Raw genomic sequence first — 18798 nt, 5'->3', positions numbered from 1 at the left:
TAATTTTGTAAACATTGTCAGCGTGGGATGACAGTTTGATGGCATGCACATGTTGGCCCTGACTGACCCCCCCGGGGCTGATGGACGGGGCTAAAAAGGTTCAATATTCAAAAAGAGTCAATTAAATAAACTGAAATATTTCAAATCTCAGGTGACCGTTAAGGCCCATGGGCCTCTTGTCATATGTATACTGAACAGCATCGGTGTTCACATGTACATTTTTATCAAATGTTAATCTAGCTCCCTGCCAAAACGTCTGAAAATATGCTTTACACTTTAGGGAAGGTCAAAATACACAGACCAGCCAATTTTCAGGTCCCTGTGGCAGCGAGAAAGTCCACGAGACTCGTGATACTGGAGTAATTAGACGATTAAATAGTTATACATGTAAAACAATATAGTCCGCTGTACGTTTTGAGTAACTAGCCATCCAATATATATATATATCGTATGGTTGTGTTTTATTGTACTGTGACTTCATCATATCGTTAGTGTACATCGCTGACTATCTTGAGATCTAGAGTCGCTGACTATCTCGAGTACTCGTAGACCAGCGTGTAACTGACATGATACTATCGTGCTGGACCTCTATCAAAGGTACGTACATTCATGATATACGTACTTACATACTTCAGTCCAACCTGTCAGTATTTAATAACATTATGGTATTATCTCCAGACTGTTAAGATCGATTGTGGTGATATAAATATTGAATTACCGGCACATCAAAGTGCCTAGACCCCTAAGAACCTATTGATATAACGGGTTTAAGCTCAGTAAGCTGTGTTGTACAGTATCACTAACGGATTATTATTGGATACATTAATGTTATATAGCTACCAAAATATAGGATCGAATTAAAATGGTTCCTTTCTCGTCCTTTTTATCAAAACGTTCAAATATATGATTCCAGCACTGATCCATTAGCATAGAGTAAAATGATACGTTCACATGTAAACGAAACATCAGGCGTCTCCAACGGCGGTATACTGATTATACCAATGCTGCATTCAGTGGTAAATGGAATATTCCAAGTTCACGAGTAAACGACATACCTGGTGTCCCATGTTCATCGGTAAACGACGTATCTGGTGTCTCAAGTTCACAAGTAAACGACGTATCTGGTGTCCCAAGTTCACGAGTAAACGACGTATCTGGTGTCCCAAGTTCACGAGTAAACGACGTATCTGGTGTCCCAAGTTCACCGGTAAACGACGTATCTGGTGTCTCAAGTTCACGAGTAAACGACGTATCTGGTGTCTCAAGTTCACGAGTAAACGACGTATCTGGTGTCGCACGTTCACGAGTAAACGACGTATCTGGTGTCCCAAGTTCACGAGTAAACGACGTATCTGGTGTCTCAAGTTCACGAGTAAACGACGTATCTGGTGTCGCACGTTCACGAGTAAACGACGTATCTGGTGTCCCAAGTTCACGAGTAAACGACGTATCTGGTGTCCCAAGTTCACCGGTAAACGACGTATCTGGTGTCGCACGTTCACGAGTAAACGACGTATCTGGTGTCCCAAGTTCACGAGTAAACGACGTATCTGGTGTCCCAAGTTCACCGGTAAACGACGTATCTGGTGTCCCAAGTTCACGAGTAAACGACGTATCTGGTGTCTCAAGTTCACGAGTAAACGACGTATCTGGTGTCGCACGTTCACGAGTAAACGACGTATCTGGTGTCTCAAGTTCACGAGTAAACGACGTATCGTGTCCCAAGTTCACGAGTAAACGACGTATCTGGTGTCCATGTTCACCGGTAAACGACATATCTGGTGTCCCAAGTTCACCTATAAACGGAAAATATCGTGTCCCATGTTCACCGGTAAACGACGTATCTGGTGTCCCAAGTTGCCGAGTAAACGACGTATCTGGTGTCCCAAGTTCACCTTTAGACGGAATACCTGGTGTCCCACGTCCACAGAGAAACGGAATGAACAGCCACACGTGACCTCTAGACAGTAAACATGAATAAGTAAATAAATAAATGGTTCATTAATACTATGTACGACGATAACATACTTGCAATTATCACAATGAAGGAATGGCAATTGTTCCTGCTCGTCTTATTTCACCACTGAAAGAGAATGATTTTGTTTGTAATAGATAGCAGATTACTTGCATCAAAAGATAAGGAATGCACACAGCTCATTTGTAGGATGAGACAGGAACAGGAAGTCAATAAGACAATCTTCTAACCAAATTATCTTAATTTACTGCGATACTCTCCTCATCATAGCGTAGGCGTATTGAAAAGAGGCCCCCTAAAAGTCATTTTTAAATCTCATTTAAAATGTCTGCTGAAGAATTGAAATATACCCCGTACCAGGCCAGGAGTGAGGGACGTTGACTTTGTTTAGTTTGTGCGTTTGTTCACATATACCGATATGAAGTTGTAACAGAGCTGAAAACAGCGAACCAGTAAGAAGATTAGGGAGATACGGGTAGCGTACAGCGTCGACTATTTACACATACCGTACACACCACCTGACCTCGCGCATCTGTTATGACGGACGGGCAGGACAAAGTTCGAAGACTACATTTAACACGCTGGTTTTCTTATACAGACTGGATGTTGGTAGGTAATAACGATCGCCATTAATTGCAAATGCTATTTACTACATGTTTAACCTAAATAGGTAGCTGTCACCACCATCCGACGTAATTAAGCTAAACTTGTAGGTAAGGGGTCTCTCGTGGTGGGCCGTGTCGGATACAGGGCGAACATATATATACACTACATGGGTTCCCGGTCTGCAGAGGGAATGTAGATTGTACATAAGTGACGTGTTATCCCACCGCTTCCACAGATTATAAATATAGGGCTCCAGTAGTAAATGGCACTGGGTTTCGTTGTCGACATTTTGATAGGGACGCTTTATACCTCCCGTAAAAGGTAAGTGTTTATCATTTGCTATAGTTCATTGTGATTATTACACAAATATAGATAGCCAGAAGTGTCTATGTAGAGGGGTCGCTGCTTATTTTACTTACTTGTAGCGATATCAGTAGTAAGTTTTTATCAAGTTAAGGATTTCTGATATTCCCCGAGTAAAAATCCTGTTGACGTCTCCGAGATAAATCCAAGAATATGTGGTATATGACCATATAGAACAAACCATGAATATGTGGTATATGACCATATAAAATAAACCATGAATATGTGGTAGATGGCCATATGAAATAAACCAGGAATTTGTGGTATATGGTCATATAAAAATAAACCAGGAAATTTGTGGTATATTGTATGGGGCGCCGTTTTACTATCTATTCCCATTTGGTGATATCACCTATTCGAATAGGTGATATCACCAATTCATTTTTCAAATAAGTGATATCACCTATTCGAATAGGTGATATCACCCTTTCGAATAGGTGATATCACTTAATGAAACGAATAGGTGATATCACTTATTCGAATAGGTGATATCACTCATTCGAATAAATAGGTGATATCACCCATTTGAATAGGTGATATCACTTGCAAAATTCTTAAGTGATATCACCTATTCGAATGAGTGATATCACCTGTATGAAAAGGTGATATCACTTATGGAATTTTATAAGTGATATCACCTATTCGAATTGGTGATATCACCTATTCGAATGAGTGATATCACCTATTCGTTTCATTAAGTGATATCACCTATTCGAATAGAATAAAAATTCGGGAAACTGTATGCTCCCCAATTCCATCATGTGTAACATGTTGCAAAGTGATATCACTTATTCGAATAGGTGATATCACTTATGGAATTTTATAAGTGATATCACCTATTCGAATTGGTGATATCACCTATTCGTTTCATTAAGTGATATCACCTATTCGAATGAGTGATATCACCTATTCGAATTGGTGATATCACCTATTCGTTTCAATAAGTGATATCACTTATTCGAAATGGTGATATCACTCATTTGAATAGGTGATATCACCTATTTGAATAGGTGATATCACCAAATGGGAATAAATAGTAAAACGGCGCCCCATAATATTGCCATAAAAAATTTACCAGGAATAAATGTGTATATGGTATATGGCCATATAACATAAACTAGGAATATATGGTATATGACCATATAGAATAAACGAGGTATATGTGGTACACTCATGTATATTGCCTTATATAATTAACCAGGTATGTGTGCTTTATGACCAGAAACCAGGATACATTCCATCATTTTTTTATGCTTATACAATAAATAGGTACAATGGAACCAAATTAATTATCTAATGGTTCGTTTTATAACCTCCGTCGACATATTTTACATCAGCATGACTTATACATATCATGAAACTACTTGACACTGAACTAGTAAATGTTTACAGTTGATGCGACAGTGAGTTAGATGCTCAAGAAGACGATGGATTGTTTTGGACACGGTGGTGGAGCTATGGTGGGGGCTGCCACTGCACTGACTGCAGCAGCCGCCACATACTACCTGGCTACTCGGGCAGAACCAATGGTCACTTCTGTCGACCTACAGAACCAGTCGCTTATAATGAAGGTAGGACGCACCTATTGTACATGTACTCAGTGGTGCATATGTATACTCCCTATATTTCAGGTGCTGGATGGGAAATTTGATATGGACATACCACTACATAGATATTGACATTTATTACAATCACTGCTTACATCATTAATTAGCATGATGATATAACTTGTTTTGACCAATAAGAACGGTGCTTCCTATTCAACGCATTGACATCCGTCGATTTCTTTGTTAAGATCCAATGAAACGAAGATAGAATAAGTAACTGTTTTGCTGCATTCTGCAATATACATTGCAGTTTTTGATAAAATGCCCCCTTGACAGCAGTTTTCCAATTAAAGCTTACTTGGTAAGACTAGGACACGCTGAAATTGCCGAAACAGCCTAAACATGGTATCAACGCGAACCGTCATAAGGATACAATGGTACTGGGTAGAATTATGGGCATATGTAACGGCTGGGTTATGGAGTAGGTATCGTCCTTATATAGTCTCGTACATGCATATGATACCCAATATTACCGTTATAGAAAATCATAGATTGATAATGATACCCAATATTACCGTGGTAAAAATTCATAGATACTCACTCTTTTGTTACTGTGATATAGGACGGCTCAAGATGTTCCCATTTTATGAAGGATGGAAAACAAATGGAAGTGCTGTATGAAGATGTTAAAACTACATATGACTGTTTCCAAAGAGGACTTCGAGTGTCGAGTAAGTTATAATGGTATAATGTAACAAATTTGAACATGTTTTGATTAACACAACTAGTTTATGAAAATTTGGAGTAGATCTATTGTAGAACGAATATTCATACCCTGTCAGAAAATGTCCGTCCGTCGTCCAGAGCTACGTTATCACAGCTAGATTTATTGGGGTATTATACAATCTTAATTATTACCTTGTGGTTTATGTTTATGATAAACAGACAATGGGCCGTGCTTGGGAGCAAGGACTGGTCCGTCTAAGGAGTACGAATGGCTGTCATACCAACAGGTAAGTACAATTCTCTTCTAAACTATCCAATAGGATAAAGAACACAAACACAAAAATTGTATTTCCCAGCGACATAGGCACTGACTAACTAAATTATATGGTACTTACATAGGATATCGGTACACTGAGGCGGAAAGTCTTTTTATTCTAAACTGTTGTTATGACTAAAAACAGTTTTGTTTTATTTTTTGACTTAACGATTTCTGTAAACTTCACATAGCCAGAATTTTTATCTTTATTCTCATTAGTACTGCAACTGTATATTTATTTAGTAGTAGTAATGATAATAGGTGAAGCCAGTACTAGTACGTAATCAGGAAAACTCTTTACATCCTATGTTAAGAAATAAAAATCAGAATCTCCGTGTTATTAGATTTGATCGAACATACAGACTGCAGTCAGTGAGTACATGCATATATGAATAAAGAGTAGAGATTGTTTCTCGCTAATCCTGACATAGGTCATGCACGTACAGCCATAGTCTGAGCTAAAATATATTTAAAATGTCACGTTACTGCTTTTTAGAATAGGATTTTAGTTGTCTTTTGGTACATAGAATAAAATAAGCCATTGTAAAAGTTGACTATCCAATGCTTTCTATGTCAAAAAATATTTGAATTAGAACCCCCCCCCCCCCCCCCCCCCCCCCCCATCCCCGTAGAAAGGTCATATTATGAACATCCATTTCATTAAACAAACATATTTTTTTACAAATTTTATATGTTATTGATTAAAAGTTTGTATTCAAAAACTTGTATTTTGAAAACGGTCACCTTTAAGTCGAAACATGCCAATATGCGCCATACTTTTAATTGTTCAAGCTTTATGATGAATGTGTGATTTAATTACCGTTATGTTGATCCTAATTAAAATATTGTACTGAATCTCACTACTAAACAGTCAATATCCCTGCCATTTCAAGAAAAACCTATTGCGCGTGTTCTTAAGTCACCACAGGTTTTCATTCTTAATAGGTGGTCCTAATAATTCATGGACTCATCTTGTGCATTGTTACTGAAAATTACTTACAGTACACACAGGAGATATTACGTCATATCTTCGTTTTATGATATATTGAATTTGCTAGAAGATAAAGTAATATCATATTAGGACTAACTCAGTATTGCTGTAAGTACAGGTGTACGACCGAGCGATCGCCTTTGGGTCGGGACTGCTAGATGTGGGATTACGGGCAAGCAATGACGAATTCGTGGGGTTTTATAGCATGAACAGGATTGAGGTTTGTATTATATTATTTTAAGACTAATCTTGATAAGCGAACTATGTATGACAAAAAAAAAAAAAAAAAACCACAAATACACAGCAATGGTGTGTAACGAAAGCAAAGAAATAAAAATTAAAGTATTAAAGAAATTTTATTCTAGTCATTATTTCATTCTCTACACGAATATTTTGATTTAACACCAACAGATCTACCATATTTACTGAGAATTACTGAGAATTATATATTTGTCTCTTATTGGTAGTACATTGTACTTTGTTAACAGTATGTGGTGGCAGAGCAGGCGAGCATCATGTTCTCCATGGTTTCTGTTCCCCTCTATGATACCCTTGGTACCACAGCGTGCAGCTTTATCATTAACCAGAGTATGTCATCAATATTTCTTCAATGTGTTTTAAATGTTTTTTTTCCAACTATTTCGTCAACATATTGCTTATATACATTATATCCAATATACAATGTATATGTATTTTCTATCAACATAATGTTTGCATTCATTGTATTTCAATATATGTTTATATCAACTAACACAATTTTTGTATACATTTATTACATTTCATAATCCAATGTTTCAACTTTATGTGATAAGGAAATAATATTATTTGGTTGAATAATGTCATAGACAGCTTTATACAATTTGTGATAGTTGTGATATGACTCATGAAGCCTTGTGTGGCTGTAATCGTATGAAGCCTTGTGTGGCTATAGTTGTATGAAGCCTCTTGTTGCTGTAGTTATATGACGTCTAGTTGGCCTGTAGTTGTATTAAGCCTCACGTGGCGTTAGTTGTATGAAGCCTGTTGTTGCTGTAGCTGTATGAAGCCTTGTTTGCCTGTAGTTGTATAAAGCCTTGTGTGCCTGTAGTTGTATGAAGCCTTGTGTGACTGTAGTTGTTTGAAGCCTCTAGTTGCTGTAGTTGTATGAAGCCTTGTGTGACTGTAGTTGTTTGAAGCCTCTAGTTGCTGTAGTTGTATGAAGCCTTGTGTGACTGAGGTTGTTTGAAGCCTTGTGTGACTGAAGTTGTTTGAAGCCTCTAGTTGCTGTAGTTGTATGAAGCCTTGTGTGACTGAAGTTGTTTGAAGCCTTGTGTGACTGAAGTTGTTTGAAGCCTCTAGTTGCTGTAGTTGTATGAAGCCTTGTGTGACTGAAGTTGTTTGAAGCCTTGTGTGACTGAAGTTGTTTGAAGCCTCTAGTTGCTGTAGTTGTATGAAGCCTTGTGTGACTGTAGTTGTATGAAGCCTTGTGTGACTGAAGTTGTTTGAAGCCTTGTGTGACTGAAGTTGTTTGAAGCCTCTAGTTGCTGTAGTTGTATGAAGCCTTGTGTGACTGAAGTTGTTTGAAGCCTTGTGTGACTGAAGTTGTTTGAAGCCTCTAGTTGCTGTAGTTGTATGAAGCCTTGTGTGACTGTAGTTGTATGAAGCCTTGTGTGACTGAAGTTGTTTGAAGCCTTGTGTGACTGAAGTTGTTTGAAGCCTCTAGTTGCTGTAGTTGTATGAAGCCTTGTGTGACTGAAGTTGTTTGAAGCCTCTAGTTGCTGTAGTTGTATGAAGCCTTGTGTGACTGTAGTTGTTTGAAGCCTCTAGTTGCTGTAGTTGTATGAAGCCTTGTGTGACTGAAGTTGTTTGAAGCCTCTAGTTGCTGTAGTTGTATGAAGCCTTGTGTGACTGAAGTTGTTTGAAGCCTTGTGTGACTGAAGTTGTTTGAAGCCTCTAGTTGCTGTAGTTGTATGAAGCCTTGTGTGACTGTAGTTGTATGAAGCCTTGTGTGACTGAAGTTGTTTGAAGCCTTGTGTGACTGAAGTTGTTTGAAGCCTCTAGTTGCTGTAGTTGTATGAAGCCTTGTGTGACTGAAGTTGTTTGAAGCCTCTAGTTGCTGTAGTTGTATGAAGCCTTGTGTGACTGTAGTTGTATGAAGCCTTGTGTGACTGAAGTTGTTTGAAGCCTTGTGTGACTGAAGTTGTTTGAAGCCTCTAGTTGCTGTAGTTGTATGACGCTTTGTTAGCCTGAAGTTGTAATGAATCCGTGTTATCGTGTCTATACAACATATAACTTATGTAGTGACTTAAGCAATGTAAGCTGGAGACTGGAGCATTGTTTTTGTCTATACATTTGATATGCACAAGCATATAGTTATTACTCGTATAATGACTGGTGCAGTATTGCCGTGTCTTCGAAGCAATGCATAACTCATATAGTGACTGAAACAGTGTTGTCATGTCTATAACTTGATACACAACTCATAGAGTGACTGAAGCAGTGTTGTCATGTCTTTTAATTGATACTAGCCTCATATAGTCACTGAAGCAGTGTTATCATGTATGTGCAGATGATATATAACTCATAAATAGCGACTGGAACTGTATTGCTTCTTTTTACTTGGTAATACCCATAGAGTGTGTAATGCAATGCATTGTATGACTCCATTGTAATGTGTGACTCACCTTTATTGCACATGACTCACATTCAATGTATGAGCGTGTGAATGAGACAGTGTAACTATCGTTCTAGTTGGTATTACCCATGTGGTATGTGACAAGGCAGAAAAGGCGAATACACTTCTGGTCAGTGTAGAGAAAACCCCGAGTCTCAAGTGTATCATTCTGATAGAGGAGCTGACAGCGGACCTGGTGGAACAAGCTGCTGCAGCTAACATCGACATCAAAGAATTCAGTGCCATAGAGGTGAACATTTTTTTTTCAAATTTACTATATATTTGTTATACGTCACATATATCGTTAATCTATTGCATAGATTATCACGGAATGTAACAAACGAAAGAAATTTACATCGGCTGCGTTACGAATTACTAAATGTTGTATTTATATCGACAGAAACTTGGACAGACGAAACTACAAGAACCTAAGGTAAGAAACAGCACCCTAGGCTGATAATCTGCTGCGATAATAATTATCTCATATATTCGTTTGAAAGTGATTATTAGTTCCTTTTCAACGAATTTTATGCCTTTCCATATTACAAGTACCATCCAGAATTCATTGTTGTATGACACCCACAATCCATTGTTGTATGTCACCTACAATCCATTGTTGTATTGTCATTGGTATACGAATGTACATGGTAGGGTGTTTCCATTGATTTTTATCGTCAATGAGCAGGAACTGCTGTTTACACTTCTATGAATGATATCATGACATGAAAACATGTACATGCGACCAGACAACTATTTCTATGAAATTGATGCGTATAATTTGTAATTGTATACCTGTTTTGATATATGCAACATTCAAACAACTAATATTCAAATGTTTTAAAGCATTGCAAATGAAAGAATATCTAAATGTTTAAACATTATTTGATAGACCTATTGCATCTGCATGCTTGGACTGTTGTTATTTTGCCCAACAATTTTAAATCTCAAAACTTTGAATTCTAGAAAACACAACGGAGACAAAATAACAGCATAAGACGCTACATTATTTATCTGATGTCGGGAATGAAAAAGTAATAGAAAAACGGTCAGATCAATGAATGTCAGCAAATAGCAAGTAATGTTTGGAATGGTACTGCTTTTTAAATCATTAAGAATTTGAGTTAGCTCCTCTGTAAGTCATGCTGAAACGCAACTCCTATCAATAACGTAGCATTTTAATTTGATGAGCATTTTGTTGTATGGGGCTGGATTTTGTTTTTTGGATGTTTCGTTTGCTTTAGATGTATTTTAATCACTAAAGATTATAGAAACGAAGTTGATGAACATGATATTGCTTGCCCTAATCCATTTACCTAGCTTTGGTGCTGTACTTTGTTGTTGCAGCCTCCCCTTCCCAAAGACTTGGCAACTGTTTGCTACACAAGTGGAACTACAGGTAATTATCTTCAGGCAGAAGCAAATGAATGTGAATTGCAGATATATACTATCACATTGATAAAACGTAGTGTCGTCTCTTTCATAGAAAGATTTCTTGAATACCGTCGGATCTTCATGTAGATATTTCTATAATATATCTGTTAGTAGTCACATTCAATATTGATGGCAACCAAAAGGAATTGAATATATATTTGAGCATATTCAATTAAAATATTTTACTATAAGTGGAACAAATGAAATTTCTATCCCATTTTGTATTAAGATTGGCTACTGATTGCATTGCATTACGAAGTATAACGGGCGATGTATTTTATCAGAGGCACTTAGTCACTGAACTTTGTCATTTGTCAAAACATCAGCGGTTTCATTATCAATCTACGTATTTCTGATTTAATCAGTTTCATTTACTATTTCCTAGACACTGCGAATCTACCTATCCAACATTGATTATGTATTTCACAGGTGATCCTAAAGGTGTAATGCTTTCACACCAAAATCTGATCAGCAACATGTCAGCTGTGGCGTATACAGCACTGGTAAGTTATCGTTGTTACTTTTTATGTCATAAGGTCATCTAACCAGTAGGGTCAGGACTTCCCATTGTGCTTCGTCTGTCGTCGCCGAAAACAGCCCCTTATCAAATCATAAATGAGTTTTTAAAAGATGATTAAGAACATTCCCCAATATAGAATTTAAAAACTTTCTTTTTGTTGCAATTTTAACTATACTAGTAAATTGTAAATGTAAGTCATTGCTTATGATTTTGGTAATATCAAAGCATCATCTAGAAACATTTTAAGAAAAGAAGGAAAAAGTTGAAAAATACAAAAAAAACAAACAAAACAAAACAATGCAGAATAATTAGCGAAGATCTGTATTTTCTGTAGTAGTGTAATATTTAACCCCTACCCACCCCCATCCCCCTTAGCGTAGAAATAATTGAAGCAACACATAATCTTGCCTTGGTTATAAGTAGCTTTCTGAAAACTAACATTGAACAACTCATCACCAGAAAAGGTTAACATTTCAGAACTTCTGTCTATCGGACTTTCATACGTTCTTGATTGGCTCTTTATTGTGTGTATTTACTGCTCATTATATCTCGTAGATATTGATTCAGAATTGGTTATGTTCTTGGTCATTGGAGCTGCATATTACCATGTCCTTCACTGGTTTGTATTTCAGAAAGGTGTGACTGTGACACCACAGGACGTACATTTATCCTACCTTCCAATGGCACATGTGTTTGAGAGGGGCATGCAGGTAAAATTCAAATACAATATATAAGATTGTATGTTGGTTGATTAATAGACATTTTAATTTCTAGGCATGATACTGCATAAATATGTACTTTCTTATCATGCAAATTTATACAACATAAAACGTGATATAGAAACACTTCTAAGTACAAGGAGCATTGGCTAATGAGAGTTTTGATTAACAGAATAGAGAGGATATGTTTACTTAATCACATGAAATATACTTTTCCTTTTTAAAGATTGTATCATTTATGCACGGTGCTCAAGTCGGATTCTCGAGGGGCGATGTGAAATTGCTTACAGAGGACCTCCAAGCCCTAAAACCAACAATATTCATCACTGTACCACGGCTTCTCAACCGCATTTACGACAAGGTAAAGACTACATTGATCTTAGAAATATCTATCATGCATTGCGTGTACTATATATCTTCTTCGCTAAGTTGCAGGTTCAAAGTTTAAAACAATAGCTAACAGAATGGTTATAGTGACTTAGCTATGTTGTGCGATATAGAGGTCCGAAGTGATCAATGTTTGTTTATATACATTGTTGTTCCGTTGTCAGTACTTGTCAACACCCTAATTCTCACTTTGAGGATGTGACATAACCCAGATTTGACCCAGATTTCGAGTCAAAAGTATGAGTACGGCTGCATGTTGTTATTCTATGGTGGTTGTTATCTAAATAATAATCAACAGTAGTCAAGCCCGCATTCAGTTCTATGTTGTTGTTTATACTTTATTTTCCTCATACCTATTATTGTTTAGTAGTTATGATGACCGTATTTTAGTTACTATTGAAGAGATAATGTTTTGTCGTTGTTTTGATATCAGTAGGTCAGTGGTCATGCGATACGTTACCAAAGCGAAATTTGTCATAGAGAAACTGCCATTTTAGTTAACTACTGTATACAATTGTATTACCAATTTTCAATACACAAGTATCTTATGGAGAAGAAAAGTTTGGCATTCAGTATCTCGGGCTGGTTTGTCATATACTATGTGATTTTGTTACTTTTGATGAAATGTAATTTTTATTACGTAATAATCCTTGCATGCAAGTACACATTGTACTTGATATCGATGTGTAGCCGCACTAAACTATGACTCAAAACCATAAACTAAACTACTCTACACATTTCTATACTCTCTATCTAAACTAAGATAATAAAATCCAAAGTCTCTCTGTCAATAAGACCAACTCCAAACACTAGCCCTAAAAACTCTCTAAAACTAACTCCTTGTTCCAGACTCACTCTGAAAACTCCTCTAACCACTCGATGTCCAAAAAAGCCCCTAATCTAAGTTAACAGCCCTTTATATATGGCCAGCAAACTATTCTTGACCAGTGATATCACTTAACCGCACTACCTACACAATAGATGCTAAACTTAAACACCAACACAATCTAATAAAAGAATGACATCATGGTCAAGTTCTATATATAAATCATCTAGGAACCAACTATAAACAGATCATAACCTCATACCTATTTATACCGCAGCCTGAGAATCTATTTTAAGGAAGCCCATCCAATGACCACATACCTATATGTATACCACAGCCTGGGAAGTTATTTTAAGGCAGTCTACCCAATAACCACATACCTATTTATACCAGAGCTGAGAATCTATTTCATTGCAGCCCCCTGGATGATCGCATACCTATTTATAAACCAGTCTCCCAGACTGACCAGGCGGCTATGCATATACCAGTTCTGGAGACTGACCACATGTCTATTTATAAACCACCCATATGGACCTAACCCAGCCTCTGATAACATATATACACCAGCCTCTGAGAATGACCACCAAGGTACAATATATCATCCCCTGAAGGGACTGACAACTATTCACATCTAACACACTTAAGACCTAATAATTACACCATGACTCTAAACAACCTCCACTGGTTTTAACTCTATCAATTACTACTTAAAACCTTATCTCTGATCTCGACAGTCGTCAAGGCCAATTAGAGGCCACTTCCATACTACCACTGAACTGACCATCTACTTCTAACCTCTTACTCGTTACTCACCTTAAAAATAGGAAACAAAGAAAAATCCAAATAAATGAAAATGAGAACCTCACATGTATTTTTTAAGTCATTTCGGAGGTGTAAAATTCACCGCAGTGCTATACAATGTACTTTTATATTTTAAATGTAGAAAATGTAGTTTCCAGTTGTCTGAATCTGTTGCAGATATTGTTAAGTGTTCAGGGAAGTAAACTCAAATCAACATTGCTTAACTTGGCGCTGTATGCAAAAACTAGTGAAATAAAAAGGTGTGTGAGTATTGATGTCTTTTTTATATTTAAATTGAATTTGTAGGTAAAGTTTAGAACATTTCATATTTTGAAAGTGTATAGCATTAACATGAGAACGTCCCTCGATGCTGATTAAGCTGCATTCAGTGTTACCAGTTACCACACAGAGAAAGACATGCTGGCAGGCCCAAATTTGAGAACGTAATGATTAGGAAACTAAATTTAAAGAAGCAACTTTCTAATCATGAATCAGTTGGATACTATAAGATACCCTTTAGACACTGAGCTTTTAATTTTGATAAGCAATTACAATCATATTGTAGAGGTGTGGTTAGGAGGGACAGCATATGGGATCAGCTGGTATTTAAAAAGGTCCAGCAAACTGTTGGAGGCCGAGTGAAGATAATCATCACTGGCTCAGCTCCACTTGGAAGCAAGGTTTTAGACTTTGTGAGGGCGTCATTTGGATGTTTGGTAAATGATTTTCTTACATTTTGCAAACTAAAATATTTTAACGCCAATAATTTGTCGTGATATATATTAGAACGTGATATGCAATATTGAAGTCTTCAATGTTGCCAAAGTAGTAAGCAGCAACCCAGATTATGCAGGGGTTCCACTTTTATATGCTAACTAAAACAATCGGGAAAATACCAACCCTGTTCCTATTAGGGGCATCAAATTTTGAAAGCCGTTCATGCTTTACATTGGATGTCACATTAATGTTTTTAAGGTATTAGAAGGATATGGACAGACTGAGGCAGCAGCTGGAATTACATTTAATGTGCCAGGGGAGACTGAAGCAGGTGAGTTTATTGCCGAACTAAATGTTTTTCCACAATGGCAATTTGTTAAATACTTTAAAAAAAGAATGCTTTTAAATTCCAGGTCATGTTGGTTGTCCGTTGCCATGTAACTTGGTCAAAGTTGTCGATGTTCCGGAGATGGACTACTTTGCTGCTGACGGAAAAGGAGAAGTAAGTTTTAATTACAAGAAAAATACTTTGTACATTAACTCGGTTTAAGGTTTAAACTAAAAAAATACGGAATAAGCATTCCTTTAGTTTTAGCAGTAATCATTTTTTGTCTCGCCTTCGACGAAATTGTAAAGTAATCCTTTTCAAACGGCGGTGGCGTCATCATTTCATTTTGAAGCATTTGTTTAACTTTAACCAAACTAAATACATGATTAGATCACACAGTGGACATCTCAACACACCCTTAATAAATTGAACAAAATGGTGCAGTGACTTTGAAAATGTCATTTATTTTTAATTAGATGAATTTTGAGAATTAGTGATTTAGAGAAGTTTGATATTTTAAGTTGAGCTATTTTTTTTTTTTTTTTTTTTTGAAAAATACTGAAAGTTTAGTGAATTTTGGAGTTTGCTTAAAACTTAGTATACTGACAAATCAGGACTGCCGAGACAAATAACAAACGTGTATTTTTTATTTATACATCCTTAGATTTGTGCGAAAGGAGACAACGTGTTTGTTGGCTACTACAAAAATCCAGAGAAGACGGCAGAAACTATGGACGCAGATGGGTGGCTCCACACAGGAGACATCGGTGAATGGCTGCCTGTGAGTCAGAATTGTTATCAACTAGCGCTGTCCCAGATCGATAAAAACAGCCCTTTATATTAAATACTATTATAATGCATTTAACTTTCAGTAATGCAATATCATTAACAAGCAAAGTAAATAAATTTTGTCATTTTTAAGACATGTTAAAACTTGCAATCTCAAAACAAAATTCAATCATTGTTTCGATGACATCTTTGACATTGGTAGTATATCCTGCAAACCGTTTAATTACGGACATTGCGGGCATCATTGCAAATCTATGTTTAGTCTACCTGGTTTGGAGGATCAATGTAACCATATAAATATCAATCGCGCCGTTGTCCATTTATGCAAACGTAACCTTCTTGAAAAGCGTTGTTTGAATTTTAACCTAGCATAGTGTGATGCGCTCATAGAATATGTAGATAATAGGGAGAAAAGTAGGCAGAACATGTTTTATACCAAATCAAATCAAATTTAAAAAAAACTATGATTTTTTTTTGTCGCAATCCAAAAGGCTTTCTGTACAAGTAATACATATTTGATGATGAAGAATGACTAATCTATATTTAGTGTGAGGAAGTGAACGATATACTAGTGGTTTATTGTTTTGTTTTTTCTCCATATAGAATGGAGCTTTACGGATCATTGACAGAAAGAAAAATATATTCAAATTAGCACAGGTACGATTTTTATATTATCCCCTTAATATTTGTCTTGTTGATCTGAAACATATTCCTATTGTAAAATCGATGGCGTAGATAACTGCTGATCACCAAACACAACGTGGTTGAACGTCTTTAAAAGATTTCTTTTACGGGATTTACCTGGATCATTTTATTTCCTGATTTTATTTACAAATATATATGCATTATATTCAGGGTGAATACGTGGCAGCAGAGAAGATTGAAAATGTATACATGAGGAGTGAATACGTCGCACAGGCGTTTGTTGAAGGGGATAGTTTAAAAGTGAGTTGACATGTCCTATTGTAGTTGTCTATTATGTTTCTGGTTTTATGAACGCAGTTTTATTACCTTTTCATCACCCTTTAAAATAGTTTTGGTTTTAAACATTATAACATAGAATAAATCGCAAAAGAAAAAGCATGTTTATATTGTCTTCAAATGATAGATGAAGACAAGATGATGTGCATGCTATTGTTATTCAAACAGGTAACAAATCAAAATGTTCTTCTCAATAACGCAGGAGCCTGCGAACATCCCCACAACCTATTTAACGATAACACAATACTGTTATCATATAGCAGTCATTTACTATGGTGTATGACACAGATATTAAACTGTAAAGTTTAATCATCCCGCATAAAATGGTGTGGTAAAATATTCCCTTTGAACTTATATTCAATAAAAAAATGTTTTAGCCATACTTGATGGGTGTAATCGTGCCAGACATTGAAGTTGTACCTGCTTGGGCCGCAAAAGAAGGCCTACCTACAAACATGGAAGAGCTTTGTAGCTGTCAGGTTGGTTCATCTTCAATAATGTGCAAGTCATTTCTCTTAAAACGTGCCGACTCATCATAATCATTTGAAATGCATGCGTTTCAAATAAACCTCTTTTTCATTCAGTTAAACAGTACATTTACATGATCACATCATTATTTAGAAAGATATTTGTACTAAGTATATTGCAACTATTTCAAAATTTATTCTGAATCTTTAGTACCCAAGATACAGTAGTGAGTTTGCACAAAGCTACAAGGTGTGCGTACGAAACAATATATGTGCGATTGTATCGTATACGTACAGGCGAATGGGCGATTCCATAACTGCACTGAATTGATATAATCGGACGTTTTTCAGCAATTGTCGACTCGGTTTTAAACGAGGAAACAATTTCCTTTGTGGTAATAATTTGGGATCAATCCGTAACCAACATGCATCAATTTTTGGAACCAGTGATGAATCCGTAACATTTTCGACAAATTTTAAGAGACAAATTTGTAATGTAAAACAAATCGTTTTCCTTTGTTTTTGAAAATATCATAGCGAAGAAAACATCATATTTCTTAAAAGCGGATGTCATCAGAGAGTCTTTCTTCGGTTGTTTTGGTAATTCTTAAGCTCACGTCGCGATGCCGATTTTTTTTTTACATTTGGGAAGGATTCCTAGTTGCTTATGAACTGAGCAACATCCCATAAATGATTTGATATAAATTTCAACTGTTTCTGATTTAGACTTTGTACTTGTTTCAGCCAAATTGTTCTTGAAAAAATCATTCTCTAACGGCTACAAGATAGTGACAAGGCCATTGGGTTAGCACACTGTAGCCGACTAAGCACCTGAAAAGAGAGCTTTACTCTTAACTGGAATAAATATTTCAGCAATTTCATTGATGAATTTTGTGCCATACCTGTGTTTAGTCAGAAAATTGATTAAAAATCATTCCCAATACAAATTTGAATGAAATTGTGTTCAAATATTGTTATTGATTTATTTGAATAGAAATATCCATTGTTGTGCATTATATTTTTTTCAGGAACTGAAAGATGTGATACTACAAGATATAACCAATGTCGGTAAATCCATGGGACTGAAATCTTTTGAGCAGGTACGTTAATTGTTTGCATTATATGTATGAACTGAACAAGCATTATTTTGCATATTTGGTATTTAATAAATCGACTAAACTATAAGCTATAATATGCTATGATGTGTCGGAAGGTTGGCGATGGACGTGTGGTTATCTATGAATTTTTGTCGAAGTGAAACTCTTCTATATCTAATTTCCTTCCACAGGTAAAAGATATCCATCTTCATCCGGAACCATTTTCAATGGACAACAACTTACTCACGCCAACTTTCAAAAACAAGAGACCAAATCTGCGGAAATTCTTCAAGTCCGAGATCACACAACTGTATGAAAAACATGAAACCACATCGTGAAGACGTTTCAATATGCTACCAAAAAGTATTAAAGTTGAACTTACTATTCAGAGAGGTGCTGTAAACAATGGGTCTACTTCGTTTCATTAAATCGTGTATATTGTTAAACAATATCAACGATCTTCAGATTGAGCTTATCAGTTTCTGCTGACGTTTTACTAAGGCATTAATAATGAATAAATGTGGCTTTTGTTTTTTTTCATATATATATAAACGACAT

General features: G+C 36.2%; 1 protein-coding gene across 3 annotated transcripts; it reads left to right on the top strand.

Moving 5' to 3' along the window:
• The first annotated feature begins 2300 nt into the window (after window positions 1-2300).
• LOC117329335 (long-chain-fatty-acid--CoA ligase 1-like) lies at window positions 2301-18770 on the top strand. Of its 3 annotated transcripts, none has more exons than XM_033887252.1 (22): window positions 2301-2584; window positions 4337-4515; window positions 5114-5222; window positions 5437-5504; window positions 6643-6744; window positions 7013-7112; window positions 9255-9427; window positions 9578-9610; window positions 10522-10573; window positions 11038-11111; window positions 11761-11838; window positions 12074-12208; window positions 14039-14121; window positions 14427-14577; window positions 14837-14909; window positions 14992-15080; window positions 15571-15687; window positions 16299-16352; window positions 16551-16640; window positions 17054-17155; window positions 18172-18243; window positions 18432-18770. In XM_033887252.1, exons 2-22 carry the CDS (start codon window positions 4357-4359, stop codon window positions 18576-18578), a joined length of 2061 nt encoding a protein of 686 aa, XP_033743143.1. In that variant the 5' UTR covers window positions 2301-2584; window positions 4337-4356; the 3' UTR covers window positions 18579-18770. The 3 variants fall into 3 exon arrangements, with proteins under 3 accessions (XP_033743143.1, XP_033743160.1, XP_033743151.1); XM_033887269.1 differs by having other exon boundaries at window positions 2301-2588; XM_033887260.1 differs by lacking the exon at window positions 2301-2584 and adding an exon at window positions 2621-2902.
• The last annotated feature ends 28 nt before the right edge of the window (window positions 18771-18798 follow it).

Source organism: Pecten maximus, chromosome 1 (assembly GCF_902652985.1).
Source record: "Pecten maximus chromosome 1, xPecMax1.1, whole genome shotgun sequence".
In the NCBI taxonomy this organism is placed as follows: Eukaryota; Metazoa; Mollusca; class Bivalvia; order Pectinida; family Pectinidae; genus Pecten; species Pecten maximus.
This window is presented reverse-complemented; position numbering and strand designations above follow the sequence as displayed.

Excerpts from the sequence above, each read along its gene's own strand:
- LOC117329335 (XM_033887252.1), top strand. The coding sequence starts at position 4,357 with ATGCTCAAGAAGACGATGGATTGTTTTGGACACGGTGGTGGAGCTATG. Across the intron at positions 6,745-7,012 it reads ATAGCATGAACAGGATTGAG|TATGTGGTGGCAGAGCAGGC; the intron begins GTTTGTATTATA and ends CTTTGTTAACAG. Across the intron at positions 14,122-14,426 it reads AAAACTAGTGAAATAAAAAG|AGGTGTGGTTAGGAGGGACA; the intron begins GTGTGTGAGTAT and ends ATCATATTGTAG.